Source organism: Mirounga angustirostris, unplaced genomic scaffold (assembly GCF_029215605.1).
Source record: "Mirounga angustirostris isolate CCGP_5_RB_7025 unplaced genomic scaffold, mMirAng1.0.hap1 SCAF_5, whole genome shotgun sequence".
Lineage (NCBI taxonomy): Eukaryota > Metazoa > Chordata > Mammalia > Carnivora > Phocidae > Mirounga > Mirounga angustirostris.
In genome coordinates, this window is record NW_026991713.1 from 9,289,370 (window position 1) to 9,310,669 (window position 21,300).

General features: G+C 50.6%; 1 protein-coding gene across 3 annotated transcripts in view; it reads right to left on the reverse strand.

Moving 5' to 3' along the window:
- Positions 1-11,400, reverse strand: part of SYNGR1 (synaptogyrin 1) — a 29,124-nt gene extending 17,724 nt beyond the window's left edge. The window contains exon 1 of one of the 3 annotated variants that reach the window (XM_045872497.3): positions 11,238-11,400. In XM_045872497.3, coding sequence (XP_045728453.1) covers positions 11,238-11,336 — 99 coding nt within the window. In that variant the 5' untranslated portion in view covers positions 11,337-11,400. The remainder of the gene's footprint in view (positions 1-11,237) is intronic. The other 2 variants (XM_064590584.1, XM_045872498.3) reach the window with 2 other exon arrangements.
- Positions 11,401-21,300: the final 9,900 nt, after the last annotated feature.

A 21,300-nucleotide genomic window follows, 5' to 3' on the forward strand; every position in this document is an offset into this window, starting at 1 on the left:
GTTTCTGTCCCCCAGCGCTCCCATCCCGCTGGGAGGAAGGGGGGGCTCCCTCTGGATCCGCTCGGTGACTGAAATGCGTCCTCCTAACTGGGCGAGGCCAGTGTCCGGGGGTCTGCCCAGGGCCACGGCTGGTGGGGGTGGCTGCACACTCAAACCCAAGTCTCTCTGAGCCCCGCGCCAGGCTCCGCATCAGGTCAGGCGGCCTCCAGGGGACTTGCTAAGGCCTGATCTGCAGCAGGGAGCGCACAGAGCCACCACCAGAGGCCCGGAATAAAACCAGAACGAAATTCTATGCTGTTGTGGGCGAACTCTTCCCGACAAGCAGATATGCTGGAGGGACGGGACACAGGTCCCTGGTGGCAGAACCAGCGCCCTGGAAACAGGACAGGGTGGCCTCAGGGGGGGTCCCAGAGAGGTCACTGGTCACGGGAAGGCACAGGAAAAAAACCACCCCTTTTCCTTGAACTAAAGAAAATGCTATAAAAATTTCTTTTTTTTTTTTTTTTTAAAGGCACCAATGTAAATGGGCCGAGGCTGTTTTTTTTGCCGTCTTTATAATCCAATCCTGGGTCTTTTTAAAAATGGATTTAAAAAAAATGGATTCCAGATGGCAATTGGAACAGAGTTAGGTCGAACTCAGAAAAACAAATCAGGGGTACCCAGAATTTCAGGATCTTGGGGTACTGGATTCAGAGACACAGAAATGGAGACCCCAGGACAGCTGGACCCCACCCTGACCTCCCCTCTTCCCCTCCCCCACTCGGCTCAGCCACCCCAGAGGGCCCGGCCGCAGGCTGTCTGGTAAGTTTGCACCTGCTGTTCTCACTCCCAGAACGCCCTTCCCCACCTTTTTCATCTTTCAGATAGGATCGAACTCCTTCTCACCCTTCAAAACTCTCCTCCACCCCGACCCTGCACACACACATTTCTGGGTCTGTCTCCCCCAGGAGACCTCGAGCTAACCCCACAGCCTCTGCAGGAGCTCTGCATCGACTGGGAGTGCCTGGCAAAAATCATGTCACTTAATCCTCACCAAAACCTCTAAGGAAGGGCACCTGGGGGGCTCAGTCAGTTAAGCGGCCAATTCATGATTTTGGCTCAGGTCATGATCTCACAGTCGTGGCATCCAGCCCGGAGTCAGACTCTGAGCTGGGTGTGGAGCCTGCTTGAGATTCTCTTTCTCCTTCTCCCTCTGCCCCTCCCTCTCTCTCTTTCTAATAAAAATTATTTTTTTTTAGAGATTTTATTTATTTTTTATTTATTTATTTTTATTTTTTTTGTTTTTCATTTATTTATTTGTTTATTTGACAGAGAAACACAGAGAGGGAACACAAGCAGGAGGAGGGGGAGAGGGAGAAGCAGGTTTCCCGTGGAGCAGGGAACCTGATGCGGGGCTCGATCCCAGGACCCCGGGATCATGACCCAAGCCGAAGGCAGACGCCTAACGACTAAGCCACCCAGGCGCCCCTATTTATTTTTTAACAGAGAGAGAGAGACAGAGGGTGAGAGAGGGAACACAAGCAGGGAGAGTGGGAGAGGGAGAAGCAGGCTTCCCGCTGAGCAGGGAGCCCGATGTGGGACTCAATCCCAGGACCCCGGGATCATGACCTGAGCCGAAGGCAGACGCTTAACGACTGAGCCACCCAGGTGCCCAAAAATAAAGTATCTTTAAAACCTTTAAAGAAAAACATCTCCACAATCAGGCTCACTTAGCTCATTTCACAGAGAAGGAAGCTGAGGCTCAGAGAGGCCTGGACTCTAGCCGGCCCATAACAGGCTGGCCCCTAGCGGGTAAGCAGGGTGCCAGCCCCCAGCCCAGGCCTGCCCTCCCTCCAGTCCCATTCCAGAATGTAAGCCAAATCTCTACCGTCAGCTGCCTCCCCAGGAGGGAATTCCAGATCCCAAACTCTAGGACAAGCATGAGTCCCGTGAGGGACACCTGCCGTCCGGAGCTGTGTCACCACCCCACAGGGCAGGAGAGGCGGGGCCCACTTTCCTCCATATCCGCACAGAGCGGGCAGGCCATAGGCTGTGTCTGGGCCACTGCTGGGCATCAGGCTGACCCAGCTCCAGGGAGAGCCGCGCCCAGCCAGCATGGGGGGCAGAGGTCACTGCTGTTTGCTGGAACTACCCAGAGGCTGGCTTTAACCATCTTTAGGCACATGCTGGGTTTCCCCCCAGATAAACTGTATAACATCGTTATACACAAATGTCCCCAGTTATTGGTTCATTTGTGGGTGAACATCTCCCTCCTTGGACCCAGAGGGAGGGTCAGGAAAAGGCTTAGAGGGGAGCAAATAGCAAATCTGAGATGGGCAGAGGCACAGGCAGCATGGGAATCAGGAGAAGGGAGGATTCCCTCCTTAGCATCCCTAGTTTGGGCCTCTGCTTGCACACCTCTGGCCACGGGGAGCTCACTCCCTAAAAAAGGGGGGCTGCTGAGTCCTCTCCCTCACCCCGAGCTGACCCTGCCTTCCTGCCAGTGTCCCTACCAAAGTCCTTGATCCTGTTTCCTGGGTCGCAGGGAAAGGCTGTAAGGAAAGAAGTAGCTGTGCTTTTGAGGGATGAGTCAGGCTGCCAAGGGCCCCCCTCCTTCATGGGAATGGGGCCCTGCCTCCCACGGGGTCATATGAGGAAAATGGCTGAAGCCAACGCAGGGGCACATGACGAGCACCAGGCAGCCTCTCTGCTTCCTGGAGAGCCTCGTGCGGAGCCGCAGGGCTGAGGCAGGGTTGCGGGGGGGAGGGCTCCTAGGGTCCCTTCTCTCCTCCCCTGCCCGGGCACCTTGTTCTGAAGCCTTGGATGTGACCTGCAGGGGATTAGGCCATAATCTTCCTGCAAGCTGTCCCTCACATTCTCAGCGGTGGGGGTGGTGAGGGGGCTCTGCAGGGCAGGGGCCTGAGCAAGTAGACCCCTGTCCCCAAGCTACTGAGAGCCTCAACTGGGTGATCTGAAGGGTCCCCCTCCTCTCCGCACTGTCCCCACCTTCACCCTCTTGTGGCTGTGTAACCATGGGGGGCAGGGGGAAATCAAGACCCTGAGACAAGCTGCTTGACGGCCCCAGGCAGCTGCTTGGGGACAGGAGTATCCACCCCCTCCCCACTACAGCCCAGGTCCTTCCTCACCCAGGTCCTGCCACCTCGGAAGTTTCGGAGGTAGGGAGGGGGAACAATGCCACCCCTGGAAAAGCACTGTGAACGCCAACCAAGCACCACCGGAGCCCCTCCTAGGCAGGACCTTGTTTATGCCCCAATGGCCCCCCTGGGGCAGGCCCTGCTCTCCCCATTTTGCAGATGGGGAAACCAAGGCTCTCTGCTGTCTCTCCGCTACTAAGGGCAGGGATAACCACCCAGGTCTGTGAGCTCCTCCTCACCTCAATGCCTGTCTCTGCCCTGCCAGTTCCTATAAGCCTGACATTGTCCACTGTTTCTTTCACTCTGTGGAAATACCAGGTCTTCAGAGAGATAATCTGGTCCCAGGCCCTGCCTCACTTTCTAGAGAAAAAGACACAAAGGGGGAGATGCCTTCTGCTTTGAGAGTTCTTACAGCCTTTCACATAGAGCACAAGGGAAGCAGGGAGGAGACAGCAAGCTTGGGGGTGGGGGGATCCTGGAAGGCTTCAAGGAGGAGGTGATATCTGAGTTGGGCCTTGAAGGCTGTGTGGGAGACCCTAAATGGGGACAAGGGGTGGAAAGAGGAAAGCAGAGCAGTGCAGTTTCCCACCTCGTTTACCCTTACAAGACGCTAAAAGCACCATCTAGTACCGGATACAAGAGTGACATAATAGACGCAGTCTCTGTCCCCCCAGAGCTTCCACCCATGGGGGTGGCAGCCTCTTCACTGCTCTCCTGCACCTCTCGGCCTTTACCATGACCCTCCTTCTGCCCGGAAGTCCTCCTCCCCGCTTCTCCGCCTGGCTGGCCCCATCGCTCTCATCTCCACTGTACTGTCACCTCCCTGTCCCTGACCTGAGTGTCCCCTCACTCTGGCTGCGTGCTCATCTCTGTTCTCACTGGTTTACAGTCCGTGAGCCCTCGGCAAAGAGCAGGCCCCCAGCACGCGCTCCCGTGTGTATTAAAGGGAAGACGACAGGGTGTGTGCGTCCTGTGGCTGTTGGGACCAAGGGGAGGACAGAGAAGCCTCTCACGGCCGGCCAGCTTCAGCGGAGAGAGCCGTTAATGACAAGCGACCATGGATGTGGCAAGGTCACAGATGGTGGAGAGGACCGGGAGAACGCCTGAGCGGGGTGCAGGTGAGAAACCGAGGGAGAACCCCTGGAGACCGTGACCAGACAGGTCTTCTGAAGGCCCGGAGCAAGCGGCCGCAGGGAGGCCGGCGGGGGACACAGAACGGGAGAGAGCCCGGGGGAGAGGGAGGCCGGGGCTGGGTGCCGGTGGGTGAGAGCTCAGGGGAGCCCAGCTGCAGGGGGGCAGGGAGGAGGAGGTGAGGGCACAGCCCAAGGGCCAGTGGCTCAGAGGTCCCAGGCCCAGGGATGCTGAGACCAAGAGGTGAGAGAGAGCTGGAGAGACAGAGGAGGGGGAGTGCAGACAGCTGCTGCGAAGGTGGGCCAGGCCTCACCCGGGGCCCCGGCCCGAGGACGGAACCGTGGGAGGAGGCCGAGGCCAGGGTAGGAGCAGGGTCATGGAGGTGTGCGCTACGGTCACCAGCAATGAAGGCAGGAGTAGTGCTAGGGAGAGCAAGTGTCAGGACGTAGGCACCTTCAAGGAAAAGGGGAGTGACCTGCGGCTGGCCCAAGAGGCAGGGATTCAGTGCTGGCACAGAAGTCAGAGCTGGGGGAGAATGGTCTGGAGGCAGCCTGGGGAGCCAGGAGGACCCTGTTCCATCTCCAGGCTCGGCAGAGGGAGGGTATGACAGAAAGAAGAGCCCCTTAAGAAGGCTGCCAGGGGAGCGGGGTCATCGGGGGAGGCTGGGTTACAGTACAGCTTATAATTAGGGATGTTCAGTATGGGGCTGAAGACTCGGGGACCCAGGCCATGTCTGCTCGCCCCCTGGACCGTGAGCTGAGAGCCCCAGCTTGTTGGGGTTCCTGGAAGACTGTGTTCTAAACAGTCTGGGCCTGGCAGCCTAGGACTGCCCCAGCCAAACAGCCACCCCCTCCCCACGGCCCCCTTCCCCCGCAAGGGGAGCTGAGCATAATTCCATCCCTGGAAGGGAAGTGTCCTCCAGAAACACAGCAATGTGAGCCACCGTGCCAGGATCCAACCGACTCTCTGCTCACATCCGTGGACCTGGGACCCAGGCCCCTTGCTGCAAGCCCCCCAAAAGCACTGTGAGGGTGTAGTTCTTGATATCACTTCTTCAAAGACTGACTGGTCCAAAAGTCCCCAACCTGGAGTCCACTAGGAGCAAGAGTGGGGGTTCTTTGAGGATAGAAAGGTTGGGAACCACAAGCCCAATCCGATTATCCTTTTCCCCTTTGACAGGTGGGGGAACTGAGGCCCAGAGCACATGGCATCCTGCTCAAGTCATACCACCAGCCAGGGTCAGAGGGGTTGCAGAACATGGCTTCAGGCCCCAGGCCCCTCCCCGTGGCCTGCCCTGCCTGTCCTCCCACCGGACAGCTGGTTCCCCGGGTTTGGTGCCCAGCGCAGCTCCCTTGCCAGCTCTGCCATCTGCCCTCCTTTCCTTCTGGTTTTCCTCCTCTCTGCCCCTCCTCCCCCAGCCTTTGTTCTTTCTCCCCAGGCTTGGGCTTGCCTCACAGCTTCCCAGCTTCCCAGGCACAGGCGCAGGTCCCTGCAGGAGCAGGTCATGGGGCTCGCCCCATGTGGCTGGGGACTCCCTGAAGCGGAAGCTGTCAGCTGTGATCCCAGCCACTCCAGTTAACCTCTCTGGGCCTCAGCTTCTCACCTAAAGTGGGGTAACAAAACCCACTCGACCAGGATGCCACAGGCCTGGGAGGAGCGGATGTATGGCAGGCCCTTTACACATCCGTCTTCACAAAGTTGCGAATCTGCCCCAAACCTAAGCATTCCAGTCGCAGGTCACAGATGAGGCTTGGAGAGGCCAGGATTTTCCAAGGTCCTGCTCAGGCGATCCTGCTCCCCACGTCAAACACCAGGCTCCCCCAGGCTCCCAAGTTCCCACACTGCCCCTGTGCACGAGGAAATACCCAAGATACAAGGCAGGATCCTACCAGCTAACATCTGAAGACCTCAGCCCTCAGCCAACGTCTCCTGAAGACCTCACCTACCAGCCAACATCTCCTGAAGACCTCACCTACCAGCCAACATCTCCTGAAGACCTCACCTACCAGCCAATATCTCCTGAAGACCTCAGCCCTCGACCATCGTCTCCTGAAGACCTCACCTACCACCCAACATCTCCTGAAGACCTCAGCCCTCGACCATCGTCTCCTAAAGACCTCACCTACCAGCCAACATCTGAAGACCTCAGCCCTCAGCCAATGTCTCTTGAAGACCTCACCTATCAGCCAACATCTGAAGACCTCAACCCTCAGCCAACGTCTCCTGAAGACCTCACCCACCAGCCAACATCTCCTGAAGACCTCACCTACCAGCCAACATCTCCTGAAGATCTCCTTGCCACTGACTCCATCCTAGACCTAAGTGAGATAGACCAGCCAAAGGTCAGTCACAAGCAGATGAAAAGACAAGGAAGATTCCAAGGCTGTTAGTGATAAATGCCAAAGGAGCATGTGATCTACCTCCATGGACGTAGCTCCCTGAGTTAGTGACAGGGCTGTGCCAGGTGCCGGGAGAGGACAGGCTGTATGAGGCCACCCATTTCCTGTCAGGACACCTGCCCCCAGGACCCTCTCAAGCCACACCTCTACATGGCAGCCACAGGGAGCTCTTCTCTGTTTGAAACCCCTCTCTGTGGCTGCCCTTGGCCCTCAGATGAAGTCCAGTGTGTGCATCTGCCACCTGAGGTCTTTTGTGAGCCGCCCCCCCTCCACCTGCCACTCTTGAGCACACCCACAGTGTGACGTCACTCTCACTCACACACCCAGAACCTCCAAGAGCTCACCATCGTTTCTGAAGCCCACTCGGACCTCATGCCTCCAGATATTTGCACACGCTGTTCCCTTCACCTGGAATGTTCCCTCCTCACATCTTTATCAGAACCAACCCAGAAGTCACTTCCCCTTGGAAGTCCTCCATACCCCCCTGGCAGAGGCAGCTACCCCCTACTGGATTTTCTTCTTGTAGTGTCTCAAGTCTCCGAGTCACTGGACTGAGAGTGTCTCTGGTGGGACACACAGGCTGGTACTGGGCAGGGACTTGGCATTTGTGGAATGGATGACTGAATGCCAGAGCTGGCCAGAGGCTCCATCTCCACCCTGGACCCCTTTTCGCCACCCCACAGCTCCAGGATTTTGATGCAGGACGGCTAGGGAATGGCGATCTGGATGGGAGAGGGGACAAGGGATCTCATCTCGAAGCTGCTGTGTTTCCAAAGCAAGCTCTGCTTTTATAGTCCGTGTTCACCAGGATGACTGAGGGTGTTGATGAAATGAGACCATGGCAACCTAGACAGGGAGGCCACAGCGGGTACACTGAATGTGGACCCCGCAGACCTTCAGGTTGTGCCTTATTCTGTCGTTTGGGGGGGCGATACCCACCCTACTCACAGAATCCTGGGGTGTTCAGAAATCAACCCTGAACACGCCGAAATTTCAAACATTTTAGCATCCTGTTTTGCTCAGACTGAACATTAAAACACCAACCACCCTCTCCTCTACCAGTGCCAATATTCCTTCCCCGCAGATCAGGTGGACCGTCTAAAAGATCGCAAAGGCCACAGGGGGGTCCTTTATATGAAATCAGTTAGCTCCCTGCCGGAGCTCCGTGTCCCCCACCTGGCCCCAGCACAAAGAAAGGCGTCCGCTGACAGGCTGCAATCTTGGAGCACCTCTGACCTAGCTCAGCCTCCTCACTGAGCTGGGGAGACCGAGGCACAAGGGTGGTCGCAGCTGCTGCATGGAGCAGCCTAGAGGCAGTCTTCTCCTGGCCGCCAGCCAGCACCGCGCTGTCTCCCTCCAACCCGGTCAGAGGCAGCAGCTCTGAGCTCGCCCTCCCTTGCTGCCCCCCTCTCAGCCGTCCCCTCCTCACCCCGGGCAGGAAAGGTCCAAGTCAGCTGAGCCAGAGGGCTGCCAGCCCCCTCCCCACTTAGCCAAAGCGCTCAATGCCCGCTCTGCCTAATCACCGGGCCTGGGGGCCAGTGGGTGGGGAAGGGGGGCGCAGAGAGGAGCTGAGGAAGCCAAAGAGGAGATGCTGGGCAACGTGCTTCTGTCCCAGTGGCTCAGGTTCCAGGGTAGATCCAGGTATGGGGGTCCCTCTTTCAGAAACAAGATCTGTCTTTTACAAATGGCACAAAATCACCAGCCCACAAGCACATGGGGCTAGGGCTGCCCCCAGCCTACACGGGAGAAATACAGGAGTGGTCCAGGATGGAGGGACCAGGCGTCCAGGTTTGTGTGGGACTGACAGGGCTCCCAGGACACAGGACTTTCAGCGCTAAAGCTGGGAAAGTTCCAGCAAACCGGGATGAACTGGTCACCCTAGCCCTGGAGCTCAGGCTTCCTTAGCTTGAAGGTAAAGCCTGATGCCTCCCTGACCCCATGGGGCGCCAAGGCAACACCAGGGCGAAGGGCAGGTCACCAACTGCATCCTCTGCATGCTTGTCAACGTGTTAAAACATGTTGGTATACCACACATTTTCAAAAAACACTGGAAGGAAGCACTGGGCCTCCCTGAGTGGTGGGATCCCACGTGATTTTTTTTTTCCTGATTGTTTTTATTGTGGTAAAATAGATAGGACATAAAATGTACCACCATCATCACTTTTAGGTGCACATGGTATTAAGTCCAGTACATTTATATTGTTGTGTGACCATCGCAAGTGATGTTTATATTTCCCATACATCAGCAGGCATTACTTTTGTGATCAGAAAAAAAATACGATATATTTTTTAAAGGTGACAATCGGCCTGTATCAGCGGCCTCTGCTCACACAAAAGTAGTGAGCAGAACTAGGAGGCCGTGGGGGGATTTGGGCCTTAGATGCTGGTTGGCCCAGATGACCTTTATCCTGCCCAGTCTTGAAACCCAGGATTCTGACCTCTTCCAGCTCCCAGGGAAGCAATCAATGTGCTTTGGAGATGCCAAGATTTGGGTTCGGTCCTCTGTCTGCTGCTTACATGCTCAGTAACCTTGGGTCTCTCTGAGCCTACTTCTTCGAGTGATGCAGGCTGTAGGGGAATGAGCTGGGTGACTGTGTGCGCCCCTCACCCCCCACCTCGCACACAGTGGGTTCTCCGTCAGTTCCTTTTCCTTCCTCCTGCTTGGAATGTCTCCCTGCACCCAGATATGAACAGAGGTAAGCCCTGCTCATCCTTCAAGGCCCAATTTGATATCACCTTCTCCACGAAGCCTCTCTGATTCCCATGGCAGGGGGACCCCTCTGCCCGGGGGGGGGGGGGGTACCTGGCTCCCTTCCCAGTGGGACTGTGCCATCCCTGAGCACTAAAGGCTGCGTCTGAGTCATGCCGCCTTCCCTAAGGGCCCAGCAGACTGGATGAAGCTTTGCTAAATGAAGCTGTCACAGGCAGAAGTGCCCTAACCAGGCAAACTGCCCACACCTGCTCACAAAGCCAGTGGCTTCACCCTCCCAGGCCCATGGCCCAGGGGCTGGCAAAGGGGAGCAGAGCACACAGCTGGCCCACCGGATCAGGCAGGTGCCCCCCCAGAGCTCTATCTCTGCCAACAGCCAGTCGGGGTCTCTGCGGAGCTGGAGACTGGCATAGATGAATGAATCCAGCACCACAAAGCCTTCTGGATGTGCCCAGGGTGCCAGGCCGACTGCCAGGTCCTGTGCAGCCACTGGGGCTTCCCTGCCCTCAGCGAGCTCCCCATCTGGTGGGTACTTGAGAAGAAAGGGGTTTACACATGGCTTCTTGTGGCACCAGGGAGAGGTTTTAACGTTCTCTGACAAAGGACAGTTAGCTTCCTTTCTCTCTGGGAGGCCAGAGATAAACACCCATGCTGTCCCACCCATCAGACCCTAATATTGCCCTGAAAACCCAGGAAGTGAGGGGGCTTGAGCACCCTGAGGCCACAGTTGGCCTTAGGTGTAGCCCCTTGGGGTCACTGAAGTGACCCTGCCCAGTGTCCCCAATCCTAGCCCTTCTGGTATGGGCCCACAGGAATAGGCCCCAGGTCCGCAGAGACATGACCCTCTAGTGAGGGTGTCTGGGCAATGGCCAGCAAACCCTAGGGGGCCCTAAGCACCCCTTCCCACAGCGGGCCTTCCTCTCCTGGGGTGCTGCCCAGACCATCTGAACCCCTCGCTCTGTGCTCACTGTCTCTGTCCCATCCTCCTCCCCCACAGCCCCAGGTCTGAGCAGGGACCCCCTACTGCTGGGGGATTCTAACCCCCACCAGGCTGGAGCTCCAGAACGGGCCTCTCTGCTCTTCCCTGTGGGTAGGGGGCCTCTCCCCTAACCCCCCACCCCCAAGCATCCAGGTGTACTTGGGGGCGGGGCGGTTATGGATTCAGGAAATATCAGAGCCCAAGGTGGCTTCTCCCACCTTTCTACAAATCGGGAAACTGAGGCATGAGAAAGGAGTTGACTCTCCCCACCTCAGAATGTAACTCCTCGTTTCCCATAAACATTTCTTGGGTGGTTCCCAGTCCAAGGTCACGCAGCGAAGGAGAGGCAGTTCCCGGGTGGAAGCCAGGTATCCGGCTCCCGACGCATCGCTCCATACCTTCCGGGCTAAGCCATCAAACCTGGTTTCCGGCCCTCTCCTCCAACGTCTACAGCAGACGCGGCGTGCACCCCATGAGATGATCCACGCCCTGATCCACCCCCCCAAAAAAGGCCACCTGAAACCCGGGCTCGGTCCCCACCGGCGCTGATCCGCCCGGGCGGCAACGCGCAACCCGAGCCGCGAGCCGCATAGCCGCGGCCTGGAGGTCACGACCATGGCGGGGCCACAGGCGAATGGGAGCGCCGGGCAGCAAGGGCGCCGGCAGCAGGAGCGGGCGCCCCTCGCCAGCGCTGGGACCCCCGCCTGGGGCCGGGGAAGGAGGGTGGGGGCGGGCGCCGGCACCCTGTCGGGAAGGCTCCCCGCGGGCTGCGGCACCTTCGCCCGGGGTCCGGCGGGTCTGGGGTCCGTCCGGGCGCGCCGCCCTCGCCGGCGCCCCCACGACACGCCACCCCCGGCGCGGCCGGGCCACCCAGCCGTCCTTACCCAAGACACGACGCGCAGAATGGTGTGCGGCTGCCGGACCAGGGTGTGGGGGTCGAAGGCGCCCCCGGCTTTGCCCGCTCCGTACGCACCCCCTTCCATCGTGGCTGCACCCGCGCGGTGCCCCCCGCTCGGCGCGCGCCGCCGGCCCTGCGCGTGCGCGGCGCCCCCGCCCCCTCCCCTGCTCGCGCGGCCGGTGTGGTCCAGGGCTCCCGCCAGGGGGCGTCGTGCGCGGAGGGCGCCGGGGCGCGGGCGGGCAGTGGGCCGCGCGCGCTCGTTCGCGGGGGCGCGCGTGCTGCGGGCCGGGCGGAGGGCGCGCTCGTCGCTAGCGTGGTGACCTCTTTGCGGAGCCGGGGCGCGGGGGTGGGTGCCGGAAATACAGGAAGACCCCGTCCCCGGGCGGCCGCTCTACCGGGCCGCCCTGTCCCCATCACAGCCCCGCCGTGCCTAAGGCTCTGGCTGAAACCGTCTTCGTTATCTTTTTCCTGTCGCTGTCTGCCCCCCAACATAGTAGGGCAGGGGCCGCGTTGGTCTGCCTACACAGTAGGTGCCGCCTGAAGATTTCTCGAATGAATGAATGGACCACGAATGAATAACCCCTCTCTCAGAGCCCTCCAAAGCACAGCCCCCACCTCCCCGAGGACCTTTCCACATCACGTGGGCCCCTGTGTCTGAGCACCCCCACCCCCAGCCTGGAGGGCCCCGAGACGCCTGGTACAGAGGCGGAGGCAGAGGAAAGGCAACAATTTTTTTATTGGATGTAACCCCCCCATCCTTTTCCTTAATTCAGTAATTAATTATGTAATTATTGGTTCATTTTTTTTCTTCTGCTAGTCTGTGGGTTCTATCTCGTTAGCTGCTGGAGCCAATGGCCTGGCACACAGTAGGTGCTCAATAAATAGACCTTAGTCCCCAGAACCGCATCATAATTTGGGCTAGACCTCCAGGTTGCATGGAAACAAGCAGGCTAGCGGAGAGCTAGTTGCAGTAGGAAGAACACCTTCCGGGTCTGGTTCTTGAGATGACCTGTAGTCCTTACGGCCTCTCTCAATTGCCCACATACCTCCATTGGTTCCAGGATCAGGTTGGACAAGGATATGCTTTGCTGCTGTGTCTTGTCATTCTGTGATGACAGGACACAGGTCTGTGCAGAGGAAATGTGTGGTGGGTGTGAGGGCACGCCTTATAAATATCACCTAGGCAAATGTCCATCTTAGGCTCTGTTTACTGAGGGTTCATTCTGTGCCAGGCCCTGTGCTAAGGGCTTTACATATATTACCCCCATTCAATACAACAACCTCATGAGATAGCTGCTATGATTATATAAAATTTCTAGAAGAAAACACAAGAGAAATTTTTGTGAATTTGGGCTGGGCAAAGAATTCTTAGATATAATGCCAAGAGCATGATCCCTAAGAGAAAACAATCGATCAATTGAAATTCGTCAAAATTAAGAACTGCTCTTCAAAAGTCACTGTTACAGGAATGAATGAAGGCAAACCACAGTCTGGGAGGAAATCTTTACAAAGCATACATCTGATAAAGAACTTGCATCCCAGGGGCCCCTGGGTGGCATAGTTGGTTGAGTGTCAGACTTTGTTTTGACTCAGGTCATGATTTCAGAGTCCTGAAATCAAGTCCCAAGTTGGGCTCCGAGCTCAGGGAGGAGTCTGCTGAAGTTTCTCTCTCCCTCTCCCTCTGCCCCTCTCTCTCCCTCTCTCTTTCTCTCAAATAAATAAATAAATCTTAAAAAAAAAAAAAAGAATTTGCATCCTAAAGATATAAAGAACTCTACAAAGTCAATAATAAGAAAATAACCTGCTTTTTGGAAAATGGGCGAAAGACTTGAACAGATATATTTCACCAAAAAAGATATATAGATGGCAACTAAGCACATGAAAAGATGCTCAGCATCACTAGTCACTAGGGAAATGCAAATTAAAACCAGATGAGATACTTCTGCATACCTATTAAAACGCTTAAAAATTTTGATTTGACAATACCAAGTGCTCAAGAGGACTTAGAACAACTGGAGCTCTTGAACCTTGCTGGTGAAAATATGAAACGCTATAGCCACTTAGGAAAACAGGTTAGCAGCTTCTTATAAAGGTAGCTTATACATTTACCATATGACCCTGTAATCCCCCTCCTAGGTATTTACCCTAGAGAAATGAAAAGTTATGTTCACACAAAACCCTGCCCAAGAATGTTTATAGCAGCTCTTTTTGTAATAGCCCAAACTTGGAAATAACCCAAATGTTCCTCAACTGGAGAATGTATAAACAAACTGTGGAACACTGCATGCAATGGGCTACTACTCAGGAATAAAAAGGAACGAACAATTGATATGCTCCACAACATGTGTCATATTAAGTAAAAGAGGCCAGGCTTGAAAGACTCCAGACGGCATGATTCCTTTTATGTGCCCTTTTTGTGAAAGCAAAACCATAGGGACAGAAAACAGATACAATGGTTGCAAGGGACTGTTACAGGAATGAATGAAGGCAAACCACAGTCTGGGAGGAAATCTTTACAAAGCATACATCTGATAAAGAACTTGCATCCCAGGGGCCCCTGGGTGGCATAGTTGGTTGAGTGTCAGACTTTGTTTTGACTCAGGTCATGATTTCAGAGTCCTGAAATCAAGTCCCAAGTTGGGCTCCGAGCTCAGGGAGGAGTCTGCTGAAGTTTCTCTCTCCCTCTCCCTCTGTCCCTCTCTCTCAAATAAATAAATAAATCTTAAAAAAAAAAAAGAATTTGCATCCCAAAGATATAAAGAACTCTACAAAGTCAATAATAAGAAAATAACCTGCTTTTTTGAAAACGGGCGAAAGACTTGAACAGATATATTTCACCAAAAAAGATATATAGATGGCAACTAAGCACATGAAAAGATGCTCAGCATCACTAGTCACTAGGGAAACGCAAATTAAAACCAGATGAGATACTTCTGCATACCTATTAAAATGCTTAAAAATTTTGATTTGACAATACCAAGTGCTCAAGAGGATTTAGAACAACTGGAGCTCTTGGGGCGCCTGGGTGGCTCAGTTGGTTAAGCGACTGCCTTCGGCTCAGGTCATGATCCTGGAGTCCCTGGATCGAGTCTCGCATCGGGCTCCCCGCTCGGCAGGGAGCCTGCTTCTCCCTCTGACCCTCCCCCCTCTCATGTGCTCTCTCTCATTCTCTCTCTCTCAAATAAATAAATAAAATCTTTAAAAAAATTAAAAATGAAGGTAACATTTAAAAAAAAAAAAAGAACAACTGGAGCTCTTGAACCTTGCTGGTGAAAATACGAAACAGTATAGTTCATATACATATAATAAACAAGAATGCCACAAGTCTGACACTCACCCAAATATGCCACCCAGGGGCCCCTGGGATGCAAGCTCTTTATCAGATGTATGCTTTGTAAAGATTTTCTCCCATGATCTCAGGGTCATGAGTTCAAGCCCCATGTTGGGCATGAAGCCTACTTAAAAAAAAAAAAAAAAAAAAAGTACAAAAAAAAAGAAGTGTTCCTTTAAAAAGTTGGAGGATAAACAAGAATGTCAGTGGGGAGTCTGTTTCTCCGTCTCCCTCTGCCTGCCACTCCCCCTGCTTGTGCTCTCCCTCTGTCAAATGAATAAATAAAATCTTAAAAACAAAGCAAAACAGAAAAAAACCCAAGAAATAATTAACAACAACAAAAACTACTTAAAACCTTATACATTAAATTTTTAAAACACACTACTAAATAACCCATGGACCAAGGAAAAAAGCTGTAACGAAAATTAGAAAATACTTGGGGCGCCTAGGTGGCTCAGTCGTTAAGTATCTGCCTTCGGCTCAGGTCATGATCCCAAGGTCCTGGGATCGAGCCCTGCATCGGGCTCCTGCTTAGCAGGAAGCCTGCTTCTCCCTCTCCCACTCCCCCTGCTTGTGTTCCTGCTCTCACTATGTCTCTCTCTGTCAAATAAATAAATAAAATCTTAAAAAAAAAAAAAAGAAAATTAGAAAATACTTAAGATTGCAAAGTAATTAAAGTGAAAATTTGGGGGGTTGCAGATGAAACACTGTGCAAGAAGGAAGTTTTTTTAAAATTTTAAATGCTTAATATTTTCTAAAGATTTTTATTTATTTGTTTATTTGAGAGAGGGAGAGAGAGAGCACTAGCGGGGTGAGGAGCAGAGGAAGAAGCAGGCTCTGCACTGAGCAGGGAGCCTGAAGTGGGGCTCCATCCCAGGAGCCCGGGATCATTACCTGAGCTGAAGGCAGAAGTTTAACCCACTGAACCGCCCAGGAGCCCCTAAGTGCATAATTTAGAAGTCTGAAAATTAATGAACTAGGCAACCAACTTAGGAAATCAGATAAAGATCAACAGAATGACCCCCACCCATTGGAAGCAAATAAATTATTTAAAAAAAAACCATAAATTAATGAATAAAAACCATTACAATAAAGATAATTCATGAAGCTAAAAGTCAGTTCTCTAAAAAGTCCAAAAATCTGACATATTTTTTGCAAGACTGATCAATAAAACAGAAGACTAGAATAAACAATATTAGGGATGAAAAAGAGCCCATATCTACAGATGCAGAGATTTTAAATAATAATAATAATTATAATAAAAAGCAAGAGAATATTGTGAACAACTTTATGCCAATAAATTTGAAAATAGGCCAAAATGGGCAATTCCCCACATGTTTATAGAAAAATATAATTTTCTAAAACTGATTCAGCATCAAAATCAGACAAAGATATTACAAGAAAGGAAAAGTTTCAGCCAGTCTCACTCATGAATATCGTTGCAAACAGTGCTGAGAAAATACTAGCAAACTTAATATTGCAATTCATAAGATAATACATCACAAACAAGCTGGGTTTATCCTAGGAATGCAGACTTGGCTTATTATTAGAAAATCAAGAAATGTGATTTCTCATATTAACAGATTAAAAGGTAAAAACTACAGATCGTCTCCACAGACACAACAAAACTAGTCAATAAAACCAACACCCATTCAATATACAAGCTCTTACCAAATTAAAAATAGGACATCCTTAACTTAATAAGGATCATCCACAAAAACCATACAGGATGGGTAAGTTTCATAGAAGAAACATTAAAAACATTCATTTTAGAGGTGCCTGGCTGGCTCAGTCTGCAGAGCATGCGACTCTTGATCTCAGGGTCATGAGTTCAAGCCCCATGTTGGGCATGCAGCCTACTTAAAAAAAAAAAAAAGTACAAAAAAAGAAGCATTCCTTTAAAAAGCTGGAGAATGAACAAGAATGCCAGGCATCATCACTACATTCAACATTGCTTTAAAGGTCCCAGCCGGCACAGTAAGACAAGAAAAAAAAGGTTATATAAGGTATGAAGATTGGAAAGGAAGAAACAAATATTTATTATTTTCACATGATATAATTGCTCCACGCAGAAAACTCTAAAGAATGCACAAATTATCAGACTTGATAAGAGTTTTGTAAGTTTGCTGATCAGATTATCAAGATGCCAAAAACAATTGTATTTTGATATTCCCATAGCCAGTAGTTAGAAAATGTAAATTTAGGAAGGGTGCCATTTGTAATATTTTAAAAAGCAACTGGGAATAATTTAAAAGGAAGGAGGGGTGCCTGGCTGGTCCAGTCAGAAGAGCGTGTGACTCTTGATCTTGGGATTGTGAGTTTGAGCCCCACGTCGGGTGTAGAGATTACTTAAATAAATAAATAAATAAAACTTTAAAAGGAGGGGGTGGACAGATCTTTAGAAAGAAAACTCTAATTAAGGGCAACAAAGACCTAAAGAAATGGAGAGAGAGTCTGAGATAACTGTGTGTAAAGATCTCTATTCTTCCCAAATTGATGTATAAAGTCAGGGCAATTCCAATCCAAATAGCAACAAGATTTTCAGTGGACCTTGATAAGCTGATTCCAAAACTCTTTTTTTTTTTTTTTTCTTAAACAAATATTTACTTAGGGCGCCTGGGTGGCTCAGTTGGTTAAACGTCTGCCTTCTGCTCAGGTCATGATCCCAGGGTCCTGGGATCCAGTCCCACATCGGGTTCCCTGCTTAGTAGGGCGTCTGCTTCTCCCTCTGCCTCTGCCCCTCCTCCCTGCCCCCTGCTCGTGCTCGCTCTCCCTCTCTCTCTGATAAATAAATAAAATCTTAAAAAAAATTATCTAGGGTGTTTAAAACAAAACAAATATTTACTTATTTGTTATTATTTTGTAAGGTTTTAATTTAAATTCCAGTTAGTTAACTTACAGTGTAATAGTAGTTTCAGGTGTAGAATGCAGTGACTCAACATTTCCATACCCCACCCCGTGCTCGTCTGGACAAGTGCCTCCTTAATCCCAATCACCCATTTCACCCATCCTCCACCCACTTCTCCAGTAATGTTTGTTCTCTATAATTAAGAGTCTGTTTTTTGGTTTTCTTCTCTTTTTCCCCGCATGTTCTTTTGTTTTACTTCTTAAATTCCACATTTGAGTGAAATCATAGGGTATTTGTCTTTCTCTGACTGACTTATTTCGCTTAGAAGCTGATTCTAAAATTCTTAAGGAAAAGCAAAGGGCCAAGAATTGCCAATCCAATTTTGAGGACGAAGAGCAAGTTCTACCAGATAGGCATAGCAGATGTAAAGGTTTATTATAGAGCTGTAGTAAATCAGATGATAGACAAAAAGAACAATGGAACAGAATGCAGAGCCCAGAATTAGAACGAGGAACATATGGAAATGTGATATACAGAAGTGACATTGCAAATGAAAGGATGGGCCATTTAGTAAGTGAGCAGTGCCGGGAACATTGGCTATCCATATGGGGAAAGAAATGAGGTTGGGTTCCTACCTCACACCATTCACACAAATAATTCCACATGCCAGCTGGAAATTGAAGACAGTTGCACTCAGGATTCACTCACCCACCCACCTCTCCAAATCAGCAGGACTCAGGATGCCAACTAGGAAACTGCTAAAGCTGGTTGAAGGTGAAACCATGATTAGCTGGGGCAGTGGCAACCAGAGGGAGTGCTTGGAGCTATCTGGTGGACCCTGGAGCTTTCTGCCCCCCACCACTGCCAGGGCTCATCCTCCCCTCTACTCAAACTTTTTGGGACTAACACACACCAGGAACAGGCCTTTTTCTTCTCTCAGTACACACCACCAGACTGAATAATTGAGATCCTTGTGCAGAGGGGAAAGGAACCCAGGGGCTAAAACAACTAGATATCTGAGTAGTACAACTTCCTGAAAATAAAGTCAGTGAACTGCCTGACGTATGCCATTTGAAGCAGGGGTATTAGGACAAACACACCAAAAATTTGAAATAAACATGATGTGGAGATAAGGGACGATATTAGCAATATCAAAGAAGAACAAGAAATAAGGAAAATGAATCAAGCAGGAGTATTAGAAACGAAAAATATAAATGTTGAAATAAAGGTCGAGAAAACAAGAGCATGGATACAGCTAAAAACCAGGTTAGTGAGGTGGATGATCAGAGTGAATAAATAAATGCCTTGGTACAGTTTACCAATGGGTGTGGTGCCCAGTTGTTCCATCAAATGTTATTCTAGAAGTTGCTGTGAAAGCACTTTGTAGAAGTGATCATCGTGTACAATCTGTTTACTAAATAAAGGTGGTGACCCGCAAGAGTGTGGGTGGGCCTCACCTGATCAGTTGAAGGCCTTAAGACGGAAAACGGAGTCTTCCCAGAATGGAGAGAATTTGGACTCCAGACTCCAACATCAACTCTTTTCTGAGTTCCCAGTCTGTCGGCCTGCCCTGCAGATTTTGGACCCAAGACTGCAAAATCAACTCTTGCCTGAGTTCCAAATTTGCTGTCTTGCCCTATGGATTTCAGACTCGCCAACCCCCACAATCCCATGAACTAATTCCTTAAAATAAATCATATATATATATATGTAACACACACACACACACACACACGATTAGTTTTGCTGGTTCTGTTTCTCTGTTTCCCTGACTAATGCCATGGAAAACAAAATCTCCCTGCACCCTCCTGCTTTATGTTGTAGTTGTATGTATCACCTCTGTATATGCTGGAAACCCCAGCTGTGGGAGTTGCAATAAATCGAGAGGGGCTGAAAGGGGCAGTTGGAGAAGGGACAGGGTGGAAGTGGGGGCCAGAGAGGCCTGATTGGTCTGTTTTCTCATGATTACACTTACATAGAACATTTGGACCTTAGTAGTTCACAGATGATGTCAGGCACTTCAGCGTATGCCCCATCGGGAGGGACACCACACCAGGTTGTCCCACTCTGAGTGTTGCTGCTTGCTTAAAGGGCTCTCCCATTGTTGAAGTACACTTTCCCTTCGGAATTTGTTAGTAAACTGTACGTAATACTTTGCATGACTCTACTGTTTCTGTGTTTCACCCAGTGCTTTTAACATCTCTTGGAGCTCCTTGCCTGACTCAATTAGGGATGACAAAGGAGTGATTTTCTACTTTTATTCTGTATTCATTAGCAGGACAGTTATCTGGTGTTTTGTTTTTAACAAGACAGTAGTAGGTCTTGGTTGGTTGGATTAGAAACACAGCCCACCTAGAATCCTAAAAGGTAAGTGGAAGGGACCTGGGACCATCCATTAAAGAGATTCTGGTCCAACCGCCTCATTTTCCAAAAGAAGGGACTCAGACCCAGAGATGAAAAGGAATTTGCTCAGAGCCTTCCAACATGAGCTTTGTCATGGCCCAGAAGAGCTTTTTGGTGCACAGAAAAGACTTTTACAATTACTTGGATTTCAAGTTCAAGTGATTTGCCAAACTTTCCCTGGCGGAGTGGTGCTTAAGGGGGAGTGCCCGTCAGAATTACCTGGGGTTCTTTTCCGGGCTTGCTGTGCTTCCTTTCCCCCAGCTTCTGAGTCAGCAGGCCCCAGGGTGGTATCTATATTTTGAAAAAGTCCAGATGATTCCTGTTTTGTTTCTTCTCAGAAGTTCACTTTGATTTTTATTTTTAAAAATTGCCCAAGTAATTAACAATGAGTACATTCTTGTGAGGAACACAGCAGGCTATACAGAACCATCTGGGAAAGCTGCCTTCACACCCACCCCTCAGGCCCACCGCACTCCTGAAAAGTATCCACAGTTTAAGCCACTTTCTGGTCGGCTGTCTATGAATTTACTCATTTTGCATGTGTGGACATGTATCTAATTTTTAAATAAATAGGATTATAGCATTTGTGTTGTTCCATGACTTGTTGTTTTACTTGACAAAGTGTCTTGAAAGTCTTTTCATGTTGCTATATATATAGACCTACCTAATTCTGGTTAACAGACTGCAAACTATTTCACTGTACAGAAATATCATTGAAGGAAACCAGAATATGACACCCCAAAATATGCTTCTTTGACATAAGAATTATTTTGAGCTGAAGGCAATTAAAAAGTAGCAAATACAGGAAAAGCTCTCTTTCCCTTCTCCCTTTCTAGGGTTTAAATTTTCCTTTACTGGAGACTCTAGACTCTTATGAACCCAGTGGCAGCACCAGAAGAATCTGAAAACAAACTGCATTCTGTTAGTTTCCCACCATATATTTACTTTCCCATAGTTTGCCACCCTTGGAAGTCTAAAACAGTTTCCTTTGCCCTGTCATTCTCTACAAATGTGTTGTTCTTTGCTGAAGATGCCAAATAAGCCCAAGTTTTAGCCACCCCTTTGAGTTACTCATCCCCGGATTTCTCCCATGCATATATGAAATATACAGTGTTAACAGACTTCTGTTTTTCTCCTGTTAATTTGTCATTTCTTATAGAGATCCAGCTGGGAACCTAGAAGGGTAGATAGAAGGAAAAACAATTATCATTGTGATATATATATAATCTATATCTAAATCTAAAACATATATAGATTTTATTTATTAATTTGAGAGAGAGGGAGCGCTCCAGCATGAGTGGGGGTAGAGGGACAGAGGGGAGGGAGAAGCAGGCTCCTGCTGAGCAGGGAGCCCAATGCGGGGCTCCATCCCAGGTTCTGGGATCATGATCTGAGCCGAAGGCAGACGCTTAACTGACTGAGCCACCCAGATGCCCCGAGCATTTGACTTTTGATTTTAGCTCCAGT